Source organism: Heptranchias perlo, chromosome 7 (assembly GCF_035084215.1).
Source record: "Heptranchias perlo isolate sHepPer1 chromosome 7, sHepPer1.hap1, whole genome shotgun sequence".
NCBI lineage: Eukaryota > Metazoa > Chordata > Chondrichthyes > Hexanchiformes > Hexanchidae > Heptranchias > Heptranchias perlo.
Window position 1 is genome coordinate 81,012,968 of NC_090331.1, and position 19,401 is coordinate 81,032,368.

Here is a 19,401-nt window from a genome sequence, read left to right on the forward strand (position 1 = left end):
AGAGAGTGAATGTTTAGGGTGGTGGAAGGGGTGCCAATCAAGCGGGCTGCTTTGTCCTGGATGGTGTCGAGCTTCTTGAGTGTTGTTGGTGCTGCACTCATCCAGGCAAGTGGAGAGTATTCCATCACACTCCTGACTCGCGCCTTGTAGATGGTGGAAAGGCTTTGGGGAGTCAGGAGGTGAGTCACTCGCAGCAGAATACCCAGCCTCTGACCTGCTCTGGTAGCCACAGTATTTATATGGCTGGTCCAGTTAAGTTTCTGGTCAATGGTGACCCCCAGGATGTTGATGGTGGGGGATTCGGCGATGGTAATGCCGTTGAATGTCAAGGGGAGATGGTTAGACTCTCTCTTGTTGGAGTTGGTCATTGCCTGGCACTTGTCTGGTGCGAATGTTACTTGCCACTTATCAGCCCAAGCCTGGATGTTGTCCAGGTCTTGCTGCATGCAGGCTCAGACTGCTGCATTATTTGAGGGGTTGCGATTGGAACTGAACACTGTGCAATCACCAGCGAACATCCCCATTTCTGACCTTATGATGGAGGGAAGGTTATTGATGAAGCAGTTGAAGGTGGTTGGGCCTAGGACACTGCCCTGAGGAACTCCTGCAGCAATGCCCTGGGGCTGAGATGAGAGGGCAGATAGGGCCTCGGTTTAACATCTCATCTGAAAAGCAGTAGCTCTGACATCACTCCCTCAGTAATGCATTCGAGTGTTGGCCTTGATTATGCTCAAGTCTCTGAAGTGGGACCTGAACCCAGGACCTTCTGACTCAGGTGGGAGTGAAACCACTGAGCAAAGGCTTAGAGACGTGGGGAATGTGTGATCAGTGAGAGTGTATATACCGCACTCGGGTACCTGCGAGGCGTGTGTGATCAGTAACAGCGTGTATCCCGCGCTCTGGTGTCTGCGGGGAGCGTGTATCCCGCGCTCTGGTGTCTGCGGGGAGCGTGTATCCCGCGCTCTGGTGTCTGCGGGGAGCGTGTATCCCGCGCTCTGGTGTCTGCGGGGAGCGTGTATCCCGCGCTCTGGTGTCTGCGGGGAGCGTGTATCCCGCGCTCTGGTGTCTGCGGGGAGCGTGTATCCCGCGCTCTGGTGTCTGCGGGGAGCGTGTGATCAGTGACTGTGTATATACCGCACTATGTGATGTATTTAATCTGCCCCGAATTTTTGGAAAGGGGAGTGTGGTTGTCTTGGGGCCAGTGATTCACTTGAAGCCTCCAAGTTGCATGCAAATCATCAGTTGCACCAATTTTGCAGAGCTTTAGGGATTATGCAGAAAAAGTTCACTGTGAAAAACACACAGACCTAACCACATGTGCAGTCCATCCGGAAATCTTCAATCTCTACACGGAAACAGAACAAACTATGAATCTATTGAACCCATTCCTTCAGCAAACCATCGTCTCTGTGCAGCTCCCACTCCAGCGCCTCAGACAGGTGAACAACTATGGGCAAAACCTCCAAGACATGAGCATTCAAACTCATCTTCAACTCTGTTTCCCACCCCCACCCGAAAAGTTATTCAATGATATCTCCAGCGAGTCTAAACGTCGTGACCAATTGATCACTGTCTATTTCCTTCCCACTCCAGGCAGTCCCATCGTTCCCAGCACAACATATCTACAGCATTCAAAAAGTTTACATTCATCCTTTTGACCTTTCAACTCTTCGGTAGGCAGAGGTTTGTCCCGCCCCTTTTTAAAGTGATTCATTGACTGTTCGTCCCTCAGCCCCTTCAGCAACTGCTGCGGTTGACCCAACAATCAGCCTCCCACTTGATTCATCATCGTGGTACCATCTCTGAACCAAATCCCAGGTTTTCTCTGTGTAGTTGCTGTGCTCGCAGACACTCTCCCCTTTGCTCTGCTCCTCGGTGTTCTCTCCAGTCAGGCTCTGAGAGATCTGCTTAGCTCCTGTAACTCTCCCACCTTCCCCAGCAGTCTCCGCACTCACCCTTTCCCCACTCTTTCAGTGTCGGCACTGAGTCGACCGCCTTGTTGTGCAAGTGTTGGCCAGAAGGACCCCATTTGATTTTGTTTGATCAGCAGTTCGGGTCCAAAAGTCTGCCTCAGTACACTGGGCTTGGGAGTAGGATATTGGCCAGGGTCTCCTGTCCCCGATCACTGTGGGTCCTACTGCACGGGTGTGGATGGGATAGGGCTCTGCCACGATGCTCCCCATGGTAGAATAGCCTACCATGTTTTCGGGCTCTCATGCGAAGGACAATCACTTGGGCGAGTGCTGGGGTGGGGCCTGTCGGACTGTACCCCAGCGAGAGTCAGGACAGGAGGGAGAGAACTGCGTGGGGGTGGGTAATCCGTTCTTTCTGTGTTTTATTTCCTCCCCACTTTTCTGACTGTTCTTGTCCCCTTGCAGGACGCCCGCCATCACACGTCCTCCTCCCGCCAGGAGGGTGGGATGGTCCTGGCCGTGGATGTCTCAGGCGCCATCATCAGTGCAGCTCCGTGACCAGCCAGCGGGAGGCACAGGGTGAGCCCAGGCACTATCCGTTTTTACCCTTCTCCTTTTCCCCATGCATGGAACACCTGACCCCTGCATGGCACCTCATCCAACAGCCTGACCCAGCTGAGAACTAACAAAACTTGCCCGATGGTGGCACGTTGCAAGATTGAGCTCAAGCAGCGATTGAGCCCCAACTCGCTGCAGGGGAACGGAGTGCTCGATTTCAGCTACAGGGTTTGAGAGACACCACACCGTTTGCGATACGGATACTGGTGTAGCTAAATCTGTAGCCAGATCTTCTCGTACCCAGTGCAGATGTGTTCCTAACCAATTTTCACAACCCCCTTCCCTATTGCTGGGTTAAATGCGCCTTCCCCAGCTACCATTTTGCCAAAGTGGCCATTCTAACTAATGTGAGCCTCGGCAGTGAATGTGAGTTGATCATTCAACCATAGAGGGCATCACAGCCAGGCCCAATAGGTTAGCAACAGAAACCCTGGCTAATTTTCCCTTCCTTAACAAGGGCGATGGGGCAACTTGTAGTTCTCCAAATGGCACCCTGTTTGAGATCAGCTGACTCGTCGCAGACTTGGGATCGAACCTGGGATCTTCCTCTTTGTCTGGCCCAGCTCCTCGATGCCTTAACGAGCTGAGCCATCACATCTGGTTGTGTAATTTTCTTTGCTCCTGTGATGTCCCTTTGAAGTCAGTAGTTAGATTTCATGCCAATAATTGTTACTTTCTGACTGATAATATATCTAATAATCTATAACTCTCCGCAGCTAAATAGCAAGCACCTATAGAACCCTCTCTCCCTCCCTTCTTTCTTCCCTCCCTTCTTTCTTCCCTCCCTTCTTTCTTTCTTCCCTCCCTTCTTTCTTTCTTCCCTCCCTTCTTTCTTTCTTCCCTCCCTTCTTTCTTTCTTCCCTCCCTTCTTTCTTTCTTCCCTCCCTTCTTTCTTTCTTCCCTCCCTCCTTTCTTTCTTCCCTCCCTTCTTTCTTTCTTCCCTCCCTCCCTTCTTTCTTTCTTCCCTCCCTCCCTTCTTTCTTCCCTCCCTTCTTTCTTTCTTTCTTCCCTCCCTTCTTTCTTTCTTCCCTCCCTCCCTTCTTTCTTCCCTCCCTTCTTTCTTTCTTTCTTCCCTCCCTCCCTTCTTTCTTCCCTCCCTCCCTTCTTTCTTCCCTCCCTCCCTTCTTTCTTCCCTCCCTCCCTTCTTTCTTCCCTCCCTCCCTTCTTTCTTCCCTCCTGCCCTGCCTGAAGACATACTAAACCAGCGATGTTGTAAAAACCTAACTAGTTCACTAATACCCTTTAGGGAAGGAATCAGCTATCCTTATTCGGTCTGGCCTAAATGTGATTCTCGTCCCTCATCAATGCAAGTGATTCTTAACTGCCCTCTGAAATAGACCAGCAAGTCACTCCGTTATATCAAACCACTACCAGTGGTTTAGGAAGAATTTTCACCATCACCTTCTCAGGGCGACTAGGGATGGGCAATAAATGCCGGCCTGGCCAGTGATGCCCACATCCCAAGAATGAATTAAAATGTCACAGTACTGAGGGTTGGTGCTGTTTAATATTCATAGGTCAGTGATCCAGAGCGCTGCCCCAGTAACCCATCCTTCCATTCACTTTGCTATCTGGAACACAATAACCAGCCCGACTTAATTCTGACTGTTCCCTGAAAGCGGAACGATTTGAGGTTTTGAATATGGGGCCTCCATGTCCCAAGAATTGAGATTGGTGGGGTGGGGAGAGAAATCAGTCAGATTGAGGGAATTTTAATTTTCCTCGATCGGTGAGCAAGTCATTCCATTTTCCGACAATCGGCAATTTTAACGTCGTTGATTTGACGTCCGACGAGACTCCTCTGGCGGTGGCCTCGTTAATCAATGCCAATCGGGGTCCTGTGACGTATATGAGACCTCAATGGCATTTTGACCCACTCCCGAGCGGGCGGCCACCCTCGGTCACCCCACCAGGTAAAGTTGTCGGGAGGCCAGGAGGAGCAGCGGCACACATCCAGGACCCATAAGGAAAGTTCGGGCTTCCCCCTCACTCCAGCCTCGAGACTCTCGCAACAATCCCTTCCTGAACTGATGTTGCCAGCAGCCATCTCTTAGTCCCCTTCTTCCTGAGCCCCACCGCACCAACATTGAGAGTCAGCACCTCCCAGAACTGTACCCCATTGAGTGTCAACGCCTCCAGAAGAAGGGGGACCTGTACCCCAGTGAAAGTCAGCACCGCCAGGAGAGGAGGGGACCTGTACCCCAGTGAGAGTAAGCACCGCCAGGAGAGGAGGGGACCTGTACCCCAGTGAGAGTCAGCACCTTGAGGAGAGATGGGGACCTGTATCCCGGTGAGAGTCTGCACTGCCAGCGGAGGAGGGAACCTGTACCCCAGTGAGAGTCAGCACCGCCAGGAGAGATGGGGACCTGTATCCCAGTGAGAGTCAGCACCTCCAGGAGAGGAAGATATTTAGTGTTGGGTGGGTGGGGGTGGAATTCACAGCAGATTGTTTTAGCCAGTTGTCTTCCACAGGAAAGATTTGTCTTTCTTCTGTGCCTGTGAGTGTTGTTTTAAGCTGTCAGCAAGCACATGAAAAGCAGAAGGTTTGTCGTGAGCCAGCAATATGTGCTTTTGAATCTTCAGTTGCCGTGGGGACCCGCTGGGTTCTGGAGGCAAGCTCTGCCCAGTTCTGTAATATGATCTAGGATGGATGAGCAACGTGGTGCTTTGTAACAAATCAACAAAACTGATCGACTGAGAATGAGCCAGTCCTACTCCCTTGCCTCCACTCCGTCATCTCCCACCGTGGCACCTTCCTCTCGTGGTTCCATTCCTACCTGTCACGAAGTAGCCAACGCGTCGCTTGCAAAGGCCTCTCCTCTCTCCCCTGCAGAGTCACCTCCGGAGTATCTCCAAAGGAAGGAAGAAAGACTTGCATTTATATAGCACCTTTCACGGCCTCGGGATGTCCCAAGGTGCTTTACAGCCAATTGAGTACTTTTGAAGTGTAGTCACTGTTGTAATGTAGAAAACAAACCAATTTGTGCACAGCAAGGTCCCACAAACAGGGTTCGAGGACAGAGAATGAACTGCTAAATGGAGTGAACTGCAAACAGAGTGAAGAGTTTAAAACGGGAATTTGGTGAGAGTGGGAATTCACTGGTAAGTAGCACTGAAAGTGTGTTTTCATCAAACTGAAATTTAACTTAGTTTTATAAAAAAACTGGAAGTCAGTTGGTAGTTCACTGTCAATCATTTGTAAGTAAGTCACTGACTAGGTGTTAATTATCGTGTGGCTGGGGGTTGACTGACCAGTGAAAACTGTTGTGTGTCTGAAAGGTATATATTCGAGGGTATATCTGCAACAGTACAGAGGGCTCAAGCACAGAGAAAGTGAATTATAAACAGAGTGAAGACTTGAAAACAGGAATTTGGTGAGAGTGGGAATTCGGTACAGAGGGAGAAGGAGGTGCTAAGTAATTTAAACAGAGGGACAACAGCAAAAGAGAAAGTGGGAGAGTAAGGAGTACTCTCTAAGTAAGTAGACAGTTAATGTCATTAAAATGACTGAACAGCTGAGACCCGTTGCCTGCACATCCTGTGCCTAGTGGGAACTCCAGGACGCTTCCTGTGTCCTGGAAAACCACTTTTGCAGGAAGTGCCTCCAGCTGCACAAGCTCATGGTTTCTGAACTTGAAGAGCAGCTGGTGTCACTACAGGGCTACGGGAAGCTGAAAGTTTCTTGGATTGCACGATCTGGGAGTTGGTCTCCCCACGGACACGGAGAATTTAGCAGGAGAATAAGCGGGTGACCTTCCAGCATGGTAGGAAGAATAGGCAGGCAGTGCAGGAATCCTATGGGAGTGTGGCACTGACAAACTAGTTAGGGTGACGATATCTCGGAGGAGCGCAGACTAGAATGCATCCACCGTACAGTGGGGCAAAGGAATGCACAGCGTACTGTAGAAATGCAGTTGTCATAGGAAATTCAATAGTTGGGGGATAGATGGGCGTTTCTGCAACCGCCAAAGTGAATCCTGCATGGTGTGTTGCCTCCCAGGTGCCAAGGTAAAGGATGTCATGGAATAGGTACAGAACATTCTGCGGGGGGGAGGGGAACAGCCAGAAGACGTGGTCCATGTTGGAACCAATAACATAGGAAAGAAAAGGGTTGAGGTCCTGCCAACAGAGGTCCAGGAGCGAGGGAGGAGGCTAAGAAGCAGGACCTCAAAGGTGGTACTTTCTGGATTACTCCCAGTGCCATGTGCCAGTGGGTATAGGAACAGCAAGATAAAGCGGGTTAATGCTTGGCTGGAGAAATGGTGCAGGAGGGAGGGCTTCAGATTCCTGGGGCATTGAGACCGGTTCTGGGGCAGGAGGGACCGGGGCAGGAGGGACCTGTACAAGATGGACAGGTTGAATCTGAACAGGGCTGGGACCAATGTCCTCATGGGGAGGTTAACTAGTGCTGTGGGGGGTTGGGGGTTTAAACTCATTTGACGGGGAAGGGAACCAGACATCAGAGAGGAGAAACAAGGTTCATGGAGGATTAGGAGAGACAAACAGCATTAGAATAAAGTGTAGTCCAGAAAGAGGTGGGATCCACAGGGGAAAAGTGTAAAGCAGAATAAGGCAGGGTTGGAGTGCATGTGCATAAATGCATGGAGCATAACAAATAAGGTTGGTAAGCTGCAGGCACAAGTTGCCACATGGGGTTATGATATAGTAGCAATAGTGGAGATCTGGCTCAAACAAGGATAGGAATGGGAACTTAACATTCCTGGCTACAATGTATTCAGGAGGAATAGGGAAGGCAAAAAGGAGGGGGAGTGGTGGCAGAGAACATGGCTGAGGTACTAAATGAGTACTTTGCATCTGTCTTCACAAAAGAAGAGGATGCTGCCACTGTCACAGTAAAGGAGAAATTTAGGGAATCTTACAACACCAGGTTATAGTCCAACAGTTTATTTGAAAATCACAAGCTTTCGGAGCTTACCTCCTTCGTCAGGTGAGTGAGTGAAGGATTCTAAGATCTCAGAGCATATATTAGCCTGGGAGACGATCACAGCAATCAGAGGTGTCGTTGGTGTTCAGACAGGTTAGCCACGGAAAACATTACATCCCAGTATACTGAAGACACAATGGGTCAGATTACAAAGCCAGAGAGAGAGAGGGAGAGAGAATGTCCAGTTGTATTAAAAACAGATAACTTTTTTTTCCGTTGGTGGGGTTACGTGTAGCGTGACATGAACCCAAGATCCCGGTTGAGACCGTCCTCATGGGTGCGGAACTTGGCTATCAATTTCTGCTCAACGATTTTGCGTTGTCGTGTGTCTTGAAGGCCGCCTTGGAGAACGCTTACCCGAAGATGAATGTCCTTGACTGCTGAAGTGTTCCCCGACTGGGAGGGAACCCTCCTGTCTGGCGATTGTTGCGCGGTGTCCGTTCATCCGTTCTCACAGTGTCTGCATGGTCTCGCCAATGTACCATGCTCCGGGGCATCCTTTCCTGCAACGTATGAGGTAGACAACGTTGGACGAGTCACAGGAGTATGAACCATGTACCTGGTGGGTGGTGTCCTCTCGTGTGATGGTGGTATCTGTGTCAATGATCTGGCATGTCTTGCAGAGGTTGCCGTGGCAGGGTTGTGTGGTGTCGTGGACGCTGTTCTCCTGAAAGCTGGGTAATTTGCTGCGAACGATGGCCTGTTTGAGGTTGGGTGGCTGTTTGAAGGCGAGTAGTGGAGGCGTGGGGATGGCCTTAGCGAGGTGTTCGTCATCGATGACATGTTGAAGGCTGCGGAGAACATGGCGTAGTTTCTCCGCTCCGGGGAAGTACTGGACGATGAAGGGTACTCTCTGTTGGTTGCGTCCCGTGTTTGTCTTCTGAGGAGGTCTATGCGATTCTTCGCTGTGGCCCGTCGGAACTGTCGATCGACGAGTCGAGCGTCATATCCCGTTCTTACTAGGGCGTCTTTCAGCGTCTGTTGGTGTCCATCGCATTCCTCCTCGTCTGAGCAGGGCCTGTCCATAGGGGATGGCCTCTTTGACGTGGTTAGGGTGGAAGCTGGAAAAGTGGAGCATCGTGAGGTTGTCCGTGGGCTTGCGGTAGAGTGAGGTGCTGAGGTGCCCGTCTTTGATGGAGATTCGTGTGTCCAAGAAAGAAACCGATTCTGAGGAGTAGTCCATGGTGAGTTTGATGGTGGGATGGAACTTGTTGATGTTATCATGTAGTCTCTTCAGTGATTCTTCGCCGTGGGTCCATAGGAAGAAAATGTCGTCGATGTATCTGGTGTATAGTGTTGGTTGGAGGTCCTGTGCAGTGAAGAAGTCGTGCTCGAACTTGTGCATGAAAATGTTGGCGTATTGGAGTGCGAATTTGGTCCCCATGGCTGTTCCGTGTGTTTGGGTGAAGAACTGGTTGTCGAAGGTGAAGACATTGTGATCCAGGATGAAGCGGATGAGTTGTAGGATGGCGTCTGGAGATTGGCTGTTGTTGGTGTTGAATATTGATGCTGTCGCAGCGATGCCGTCATCGTGGGGGATACTGGTGTAGAGTGCTGAGACGTCCAACTGGTCCGTGGGTGCTGAGTTTTTGTAGGAAGTCTGTAGTGTCACGACAGAAGCTGGGGGTTCTCTGTACGATGGGTTTCAGGATGCCCTCGACGTATCCAGAGAGGTTCTCACACAGGGCTCCGTTGCCTGATACGATAGGACGTCCAGGTGTGTTGGCTTTGTGTATCTTTGGGAGGCAGTAGAAGTCTCCCACGCGGAGAGTACGTGGGATGAGAGCGCGTAGGATGCTTTGAAGGTCTGGATCGAAGGTCTTGATCAGTTTGTTGAGCTGGTGGGTGTGTTCTTTGGTCGGATCTGCGGGTAACCGTCTGTAGTGTTCCTGGTTGTCCAGTTGTCGGTATGCTTCTTTGCAATAATCCGTTCTGTTCTGTATGACGATGGCTCCTCCTTTGTCCGCTGGTTTGATGACTATGTTGCGGTTGGTCTTGAGAGCGTCGATGGCGTTGCGTTGTGCTCGGGTGACATTCTGGACTCTCTTGTGAGTGCGGCTGATGAATCTGGCGTTGACGCATCTCCTGACAGCTTGAGCATACATGTCAAGCTTAGGGCAGCGACCCTCCGGAGGAGTCCAGTTTGACTCTTTCGTCTTCGGTTGCTGTACCGCGGACCCACAGCTTCCACCCTAACCACATCAAAGAGGCCATCCCCTATGGACAGGCCCTGCGAATACACAGGATCTGCTCAGACGAGGAGGAACGCGATGGACACCTACAGACGCTGAAAGACGCCCTCGTAAGAACGGGATATGACGCTCGACTCGTCGATCGACAGTTCCGACGGGCCACAGCGAAGAATCGCATAGACCTCCTCAGAAGACAAACACGGGACGCAACCAACAGAGAGTACCCTTCGTCGTCCAGTACTTCCCTGGAGCGGAGAAACTACGCCATGTCCTCCGCAGCCTTCAACATGTCATCGATGACGAACACCTCGCTAAGGCCATCCCCACGCCTCCACTACTCGCCTTCAAACAGCCACCCAACCTCAAACAGACCATCGTTCGCAGCAAGTTACCCAGCTTTCAGGAGAACAGCGTCCACGACACCACACAACCCTGCCACGGCAACCTCTGCAAGACATGCCAGATCATCGACACAGATACCATCACCCACCAGATACATGGTTCATACTCCTGTGACTCGTCCAACGTTGTCTACCTCATACGCTGCAGGAAAGGATGCCCCGGAGCATGGTACATTGGCGAGACCATGCAGACACTGCGACAACAGATGAACGGACACCGCGCAACAATCGCCAGACAGGAGGGTTCCCTCCCAGTCGGGGAACACTTCAGCAGTCAAGGACATTCAGCCACCGATCTTCGGGTCAGCGTTCTCCAAGGCGGCCTTCAAGACACACGACAACGCAAAATCGTTGAGCAGAAATTGATAGCCAAGTTCCGCACCCATGAGGACGGCCTCAACCGGGATCTTGGGTTCATGTCACGCTACACGTAACCCCACCAACGGAAAAAAAAGTTATCTGTTTTTAATACAACTGGACATTCTCTCTCCCTCTCTCTCTCTCTCGGTAATCTGACCCATTGTGTCTTCAGTATACTGGGATGTAATGTTTTCCGTGGCTAACCTGTCTGAACACCAACGACACCTTTGATTGCTGTGACTGTCTCCCAGCCTAATATATGATATGCGATTTCAGAACCCTCACCCACCTGACGAAGGAGGTAAGCTCCGAAAGCTTGTGATTTTCAAATAAAACTGTTGGACTATAACCTGGTGTTGTAAGATTCCTTAAATTTGTCCACCCCAGTCTATCACCGGCATCTCCACATCACAGTAAAGGAGGAGGGGGTAGAGAAATTGGATAAGATTAAAAATAGATAAAGAGGAGGTACATAAAAGATTGGCAGTACTCAAAGTAGAAAAGTCACCTGGTCCGGGTGGGATGCATCCTAGGTTGCTGAGGGAAGTAGGTGTGGAAGTTATGAGGCTCTGGCCACAATCTTGGATATGGGAGTGGTGCCAGAGGACTGGAGGATTGCAAATGTTACACCCCTTTTCAAAAAAGGGGAGAGGGATAAACCCGGTAACTACAGGCCAGTCAGTCTAATGTCGGTGGTGGGGAAACTTTTGAGACAGTAATCGGGGACAAAATTAATTGTCCTTAAACATGTTGCCTCCCAAATCTATGCCCATCTTTCCTACCACTCCATGTTTGAACCTCTCCAATCAGGTTTCCACCCCGTCACATATAACGTCCTCTATGACCACGTTTGCACTATCGCTCCTCATCCTTCTCAATCTCTCCGCAGCCTTTGACAAGTTCAACTACACCATCTGCCTCCAACGCCAATCGTAGCCAAAGAATCTCCAGCATTGGCTTCTTTACCAAGCCCTGCACAATTAACCTATGGAGTCCCCTAAGGATTTATCCTTGGTCCCGACCTGTTTCTCATCTACACACTGCCCCTCCCTCACCTCTTCAACCCATCCACTGCCTCTGTTGTCAGACTATAACTTGGTGTTGTAAAATTGTTTACATCTGTTGTCAGACTCCAACATCCAGTTCTGGATGAGCCACAATTCCCACCAACATCTTTGACCCCCGTCACAAACTATATCCTTGTCACCAGCTCCATCCCCCTCCCTGGCCACTTGCTCAAGTTCAAACAGATTATTTGCAACTTCAGCATCCTATTTGACCCTGAGCTAAACTACAGACCCCATATCCTGTCCATCATAAAGACCACCTACTTCCATCTCCATAATATCACATTGAATTGCATAGAATGTACTGCACAGAAACAGGCCGTTCAGCCCAACTGGTCCATGCCGGTGTTTATGCTCCACACGAGCCTCCTTTATCCCCCCCCCCATCTTTATCTAACCCTATCAGCATAACCTACTATTCCTTTCTCCCTCATGTGTTTATCTAGCTTCCCCTTAAATGCATCCATGCTGGTTGCCTCTAATACTCCTTGTGGTAGCGAGTTCCATATTCTAACCACTCTAAGTAAAGAAGTTAATACCGCCCGTCTCCGCCTCTGCCTATCTGCTGCCGAAACCCTCATCGCTACTTTTGTCACCTCCAGACTCGACTATTCCAATGGTCTCCTGGCCATCCTCCCATCTTCCATCCTCTGTAAACTTCAGCTCAACCAAAACTCCGCTGCCTGTATCCTATCCGGCACAAAATCCCTTTCATCCATCACCAGTCGCTGACCTACATTGTTTCCCAACGTCAATGCCTCCAATTTAAAATTTTCATCCTCATGTTCAAATCCCTCCATGGCCATGCCCCCTCACCCATATCTCTAACCTCCTCCACCACCCCCTCCCTCCCCCGACTCTGGCCTACTGCACCATCCCTCTCCCTTCGTCCCACCATTGGTGGCTGTGCCTTCAGCTATTTAGGCCCTAGGCTCTGGAATTCCCTTCCTAAACCTCGCCTCCCCCCCCCCCTTTTTTTTTGAAGACCTACCTTAAAACCCACCTCATTGACCAAGCTTTTAGTCACCTCTCCGAATATCTCCCCCTTTGGCTCGCCATTCTTTCTTCTCGCAGCAGATTTCTGTGAAGCATCTGAGTGTTTTTCTATGTAAAAGGCACTATATATAGAACCAAGTTGTTGTTGAGTGGCAATGAGCGTGAAGGATCAATGCATTCTCAGCTCATGCAGTGAGTAGGCGGCTTAATTTACCGTCTCATACTCATTGGGAACTGTAAGGATCTGACACAAGAGCATGTATTTGATGCTTCTGGTATAATGTCGATGTATCTGTACACTGACAAGTCAGCACAGTTTTTGTCGTCAGCTCTTGCATTTAAAAGATGTTTGTTCAGTGTCAGAGCTTATTTATGTTGGTACCAAAGCATTGTAGGAAGAGCTGCACAGAATTCATTCTCTCTCTTTTTCTTTCTCTCTCTCTCTCTCTCTCTCTCTCTCTCTCTCTCTCTCTCTCTTTCTCTCTCACTCACTCAACCCCCTCTTTTTCATTCTCCCTCATTTTTCTATTTCCCCCCCATCCCCCATCTTCTCGATTTCCTCTGTCCCCTCATTTCACCCCCTCCCCTTTTGTTTTGTTCACTTATTTTTGAAGTGTCTTTACCCAAAGATGAACCTACCTTTTCTCTTTACAAGTACTGACAGACTGTTGTACATTCTTCATGCTTTACCCTTTGTTTCAACTAAACGTTTTGAAAGTTATCAGGTTACACCCAACAATAAACCTGGTTAATAAATGAACTCAGCACTTGCCTCTTACAAACCCAGCTTTCCTCCTTGTTTCAGAGGTGAGAAGTACATGGGCATGTGGTTGGATGATGTTCGCCATGGCAACGGAGTTGTGGTCACTCAGTTCGGCTTGTACTATGAGGGTGCCTTCAGCAACAACAAAATGGCGGTGAGTCTTTGTTCATGTCACTTGGGTAGATGCTCAAGCTGAAATCCAGATACTGGGACTATTTCTACTGGAGCAGAGAAAGATAAGAGGAGATTTAACTGAGGTTTTAAAATTATTGATTATGAAAAGATTATTCCCCCTGGTTGGGGCATCGTGATGAGGGGTCATTAGTTTAACATTGTCACTGAGAAGTTAGCGGAAATTTCTTGACACAGGGTTGTTGGCGCAAGGAATGGTTTGCCCCAGAGGTTAGTTGAGGCAGAGTCTATTACATAATTTTGAGGGGAACTGGTCTCGGGTTTGAAAATGCAGCGTTCAGGGGGCTGAGTGGGGCTCTGCCTGCAGGACCTCGGCTCAAACCCAGCCCAGCCTAATTGGCTGCAGGTCTCCTCTGTTTGCTGGCTAAAATGTTCCTTCATGCAATGACTTTGAACCATTACATCTTTCTCCCCAGTGTCTGTGGGCCATGACCTGTCCATGATTTAGCACGAATGGGCAATCCCACTCAGCCAAGCGGCAAGCTGTTACGGGGAATAGAAATGTCATACTGGTGCAAGGGGGGATCTTCTGAGGTCCTGTTGAGACGACACTGGGGCAGAGAGATCCGCGTGGGGCCTGTGGCAGAGGGGGCGCGCCCTGCGTGGGGCCTGTGACCCTTGATGCTACACCTGGATAACTGAAGCGGGAAGGGGAAAGTGTTGCATTCCTCAGAGTCTCACTTCAGCTCAAAAATTTGGCTGGATTCTATTAATTTGGACTTTCATGGAAGTAATAAGACATTGCAGGACACGTGGTGTCAGCTGGTCTCTGGTGCTGGCTGCCTTCCCCAGGGCAGTTGTCCAATTACACCTGAAGTGCACTACGCTGCTGCGCAGCGAGTTGGTGGTCACTGGGGGTGATGTCTGCCCCTGCGCATTCAGTTATATCCCTTCTGTACTTTTCACTCTTGGTACAAAGCTAGGTGGGAAAGTAAGCTGTGAGGAGTCTGCAAAGGGATATAGACAGGTTAAGTGAATGGGCAAGAAGGTGGCAGATGAAGTATAATGTGGGGAAATGTGAGGTCATTCACTTTGGTAGGAAGAATAGAAAAACAGAATATTTTTTAAATGGTGAGAAACTGTTAAATGTTGGTGTTCAGAGGGATTTGAGTATCTTTGTACATGGAACACAGAAAGTTAGCATGCAGGTACAGCAAGCAATTAGGAAAGCAAATGGTATATTGGCCTTTATTGCAATGCGGTTGGAGTACAAGAGCAAGGAAATCTTGCTGCATTTGTACAGGGCTTTGGTGAGACCTCACCTGGAGTACTGTGTACAGTTTTGGTCTCCTTATCTAAGGAAGGATATACTTGCCTTAGAGGCGGTGCAACAAAGGTTCACAGGACAACCCTCTCATCCCAAGAATCAATCCAATGAGGAGAGATTGAGTAGAATGGGCCTGTACTCTCTGGAGTTTAGAAGAATGAGGGGTGATCTCATTGAAGCATATAAGATTCTGAGAGGGCTTGACAGGGTAGATATTGAGAGGCTAGGGGATGTAGTCTCAGGGTAAGGGGTCGGTCATTTAGGACTGAGTTGAGAAGGAATTTCTTCACTCAGAGGGTTGTGAATCATTGGAATTCTCTACCCCAGAGGCCTGTGGCTGCTCTGGGTTGTTGAGTATATTCAAGACTGAGATTGATAGATTTTTGGACTCATGGGGAATCAAGGGATATGGGGATCCAGCAAGAAAGTGGAGTTAAGGTTGAAGATCAGCCATGATCTGATTGAATGGCTGAGCAGGTTCGAGGGGCCGTATGGTCTACTCCTGCTCCTATTTCTTACGTTCTTATGATTGTACATGTCTGTCACCTGAGAGTTCTCTCGGTAGCCAATGCATTTTTACCAGCAAGTTCTGAGCAATAATTGAGTGCCTGCTTCACATGTTCAGGGCTACGGTATCCTGCTCTCAGAGGATGACACCAGCTTCGAAGGAGAGTTCTCCGATGACTGGATCTTAAATGGAAAGGTAAAACCATTGGACCGTGAGTGCGGGCGTGAAGCAGTCTGCTTTTAAACAAGGTTACAGACTGAGCAGCATTGGGATAAAAGCCATCTGGTTATACTGTGAGGCCATGTATGTCATGCTCCCCAGTTTTGGTGTGTATTTTGGCTGGTTTTAGTTGCGCCTGTTTTAATTGGAGCTTTCCATTTACATCAGGCTAAAAATTGGAGACGAATTGGGTGAAGGCTACAGTTCTGAAGGGTAGTTTACCATCTTCCCGGCCTTAGATGATTTTGGGCTGCAGAGACGGAAAGAATTCAGCCTCATGCTGTGCCAGACTGAGTGGGTAGGGGACAGCAATAAAGAGAAGACAGACTTGCGTTTATATAGCATCTTTCAGCACCTCAGGACGTCCCAAAGTGCTTTATAGCCAATGAAGTGCTCTTGAAGCGTAGATACTGTTGCAATGTAGGATATGCAGCTTCCAATTTGTGCACAGCAAGGTCCCACAAACAGCAATGTAATAATCATAGAATGATACATCAAAGATGGAGGCCATTCGGCCCATCAGCCTGTGCTGGAATAATGACTAGATAATCTGTTTTAGTGATGTTGGTTGAGGGATAAATATTGGCCAGGACACTGGGGAGTACTACCCTGTTCTTTTTCCAGAAAATGCCATAGGATCTTTTACATCCACCTGAGAGGGCAGAGGGGGCCTCGGTTTAACATATCGTCCGAAAGACGACATCTCTAAAAGTATAGCACTCCCTCAGAGATCTTCCCATGGGAACTTGTATTAGTGGCTTGTCTTGTTACGGTAGTGAAGATACCAGGATTTTGAAGTAATTACATTAGTAGTTGATTTTTTTTATATAATTATACACCACACTGCATTACAATCCACTCACTCATGAATGCTGCAGTACAACTCACTGACTGTATCTCACACTGTGCTACAGAACTACTCCCTGTATCAACCTGCTGACTGTATCTCACACCGTGGTACAGAACTACTCCCTGTATCAACCTGCTGACTGTATCTCACACCGTGGTACAGAACTACTCCCTGTATCAACCTGCTGACTGTATCTCACACCGTGGTACAGAACTACTCCCTGTGTCACCCTGCTGACCGTGTCACCCTGCTGACCGTGTCACCCTGTCTGATACAGAACCGCTCCCTGTGTCAGCCCATGAAGCCCAGACAACTCAGTGTTAAATGTGCTTCTGTTTCTTATTCGTGGGTTTGTCCTTTTTGAATTCTCTGGGCCTGGAGGTTTGCAAAGGGCTGTTCCCAGCGCTGTTGCCTCGGTGGATAAATTCTTTTTCTGAACCCCGAGAGTGTTAATATCAGCAACTTGAGATGTATGAAAGGTAATGGGGACGTGGATTAAAACTTTAGATGTGGCCTGAGGCCCCATGGTAACTGAAGACATGAATCTTGGACACCCTGGGTTAGACGCTGTGCTTTATATCTGGAATGTCTGATGCCTTGTAAATAAATGTAACCTATCCAGGTCCTGATTACAACACTCTTTGTATCTGCAGGGGATCCTGACCATGCCAAATGGCGATTACTTTGAGGGAACTTTCAGCGGAGAGTGGGGAGCAGGGATTAAAGTTGCCGGAACATACTTCAAACCTAATTTATACGAGTGCGACAGGGAGAAAGCCCGTGTGTTGTAAGTTGTATTGGTTTTAACAGAAAACTTCTCACCCAACCGACAGCTCTATCTGCAGGCTCAGTCTCCTCTGTTAGATTAACATGGGGTCTTAAGTGGAACTAATTGAGAAGTGCCAGAAGAGGCCTGCAGTGCCAAATAATAGCGGAGAGCATTCCACTCCCCAGTTCTGAGTGAGCTGTATTACAGTAGGAATCTCATTGAATGGCTGGGGATCATGACTATACTTCAGTGCCGTGTGGATGATAATAGTGATTCTATTGTACTCTAAAGCTTATGCAGTTGAATCTTATTTGTTCATCTTTTCCCTCAATCTCTCTTCTTTCCCTCCCCCCAGCTTTCCCTCTGCAAGGCACCAACTCTTGGTTGACTACAGCTGGTGCATGTACCTCTGGTATCTTGCTGAAGCAGCCCTTCATCATGTGTGAATGTAAACAATGAGTAGTGTCAGGCAATTCAACCATGTGGGGCATTAAGCCGAGCCCAGTTCTGTTCTCACCGACACGCACGCTGCCAACAGAGGGCACAGCTCGAGTGTTCCTCCTCTCAACATGGGGTACTGAGGCCAATGTGTAGCAGCCCTACAGCTAACCTGCCTGAGATCCACAACCTCAGCACAGACCAGCAATTAAACCTGGGATCTTCCTGCTCCATTTACAGCAGCAAGAGGCCATTGATATAATTTTCTCTCTTTCTGTCCTGAAGGTGATGACTCTTTCTGCAAGGAGCAGTTTCATGGGCACTGGCAGACCTCAAGTGTATGAGTTTAGACAGAGAGTGTCAGCAAACTATTCACCCATGTGGGGCAGTCACAGCCGAGCCCAACTGTCCTGGCAAGGAGAACCCTTGTTAAATTTTCCCCTCCCTGGGCTGTTGCCTTTTGGGATTTCTCTTTCTCTGGCCCTCAAATTATTGGTTTAAGTTAGATCTTTTTGATATTGTCAGGTTTGGGACACTAAGCATTAATTCCCAAATATCCAGCATCTTCTGACAAGCAAAGATAAAATAAAAATTGGAGCTGCTGAAACAAAGGGGTGGCTAGGAGTTTTGATCGATTTGCCCAAAAGAAATGGATATGCTATTAAAATGGTCATCCATATCAGTTTGAGACAATGGTTGGGGTTCGGTATCACATTCCAGAGAGAGATTGAGTATCGTGGCCTCATGCATTTGAGCCCAACAGGGGTCTTTGCTGACAAGAGGGGTGGGGGGGGTTGTTGTGAAGTTACTTCATTGGAGATGATTTGATCAGCTCAATAAGCCCAGTCCTCGACCGAGAACTGGGGGGAGGGTCAGAGGTCGAGCTGCTTGTGTGTCCTTTCCAGCTGGAAATAAAGGCAGATGTTTGAATTTCTGACTGCCAGAGAACACTTTTTTTCCCCTAGGGTTAGTACCTGTCAGGTCAGTGGTACTCATTAATGAAATGAGATTAGCCTGGTAACAAGTAGAATGGCATGGTTTGTTATTTTCCATGTTAGGAGGAGTATTATGTAACTGTGTTTCACAGAAAACTGCATTCTTTTCCAGTCACATATTGCATGTAAAATAAACCAGTTTGTTGGTTTACAGTTGGCTTCATTTCACTCCACCTTCCAGAAGGTAGAACCTCACATGGGGGATATGCGCGATTACAGTATCCAGTGCACACAACAAGGGGTGGTATTGTTCCGATCCCTCCAGCTCGTGCTATTGAATGACTAGATACTGCACAGCAAAGAGAAACTCCTGATCATAGTGTCCATGGGGTCTGCTTATGGGAGAGACCAGAAACGCTGAAGCGGAGAGAACATCTGGTGCAGACCCAAAATTGGTAACAGGAATTTGCAGCGTACACACTGTCACCTTGGCTAGATCAGAGTAATCAGCACAAGCGGTGGGTTGAACCCAGCAGTTGCCTGACCTGTGTTAGCACCACACCAGACAGTGCCCTTACCAACCAATATGGAAAAGTTTGTGGCCTTTGGTCAGACTTCAACCTGGATATGGGAAGTGTGCACAGTACAGTAACATGCCCCACACTTACCAATACAGGGGCTGCTCTCCAATCTGATATAGGATACGTAAGCACATTAGCATAGTAATCGCAGAGTACTGCACTATTCGCAGTCGATCAGTATGCGCCGTCCTCTCATCATCACCTAATGTCTATGACTTCACAACCCCAAGGGTCATGTACCATCAGTGTTACTTGCAGGTTAAGAACTGCCTGTGTATTGGGACTTATATTTGATATGAAATCATACAGTGAAGCACTATCGACAGAAAAGGCTGGGTTGGAGCAGTCTGTTCCCCCAACATGGTTTGGTTAGCAAGACTGATGTGT

The 19,401-nt window shown here is 48.8% G+C and overlaps 1 protein-coding gene across 6 annotated transcripts in view; it reads left to right on the forward strand.

The window, feature by feature from the left end:
- The window catches only part of als2b (alsin Rho guanine nucleotide exchange factor ALS2 b), a 142,388-nt gene that overhangs the window by 99,222 nt on the left and 23,765 nt on the right, over positions 1-19,401 (forward strand). For 4 of the 6 annotated variants that reach the window (XM_067987957.1, XM_067987961.1, XM_067987958.1 and 1 more), the window contains 4 exons: positions 2,379-2,492; positions 13,298-13,409; positions 15,340-15,417; positions 16,945-17,078. In XM_067987957.1, the coding sequence (XP_067844058.1) occupies positions 2,379-2,492; positions 13,298-13,409; positions 15,340-15,417; positions 16,945-17,078 (438 nt within the window). The remainder of the gene's footprint in view (positions 1-2,378; positions 2,493-13,297; positions 13,410-15,339; positions 15,418-16,944; positions 17,079-19,401) is intronic. The other 2 variants (XM_067987962.1, XM_067987963.1) reach the window with 1 other exon arrangement.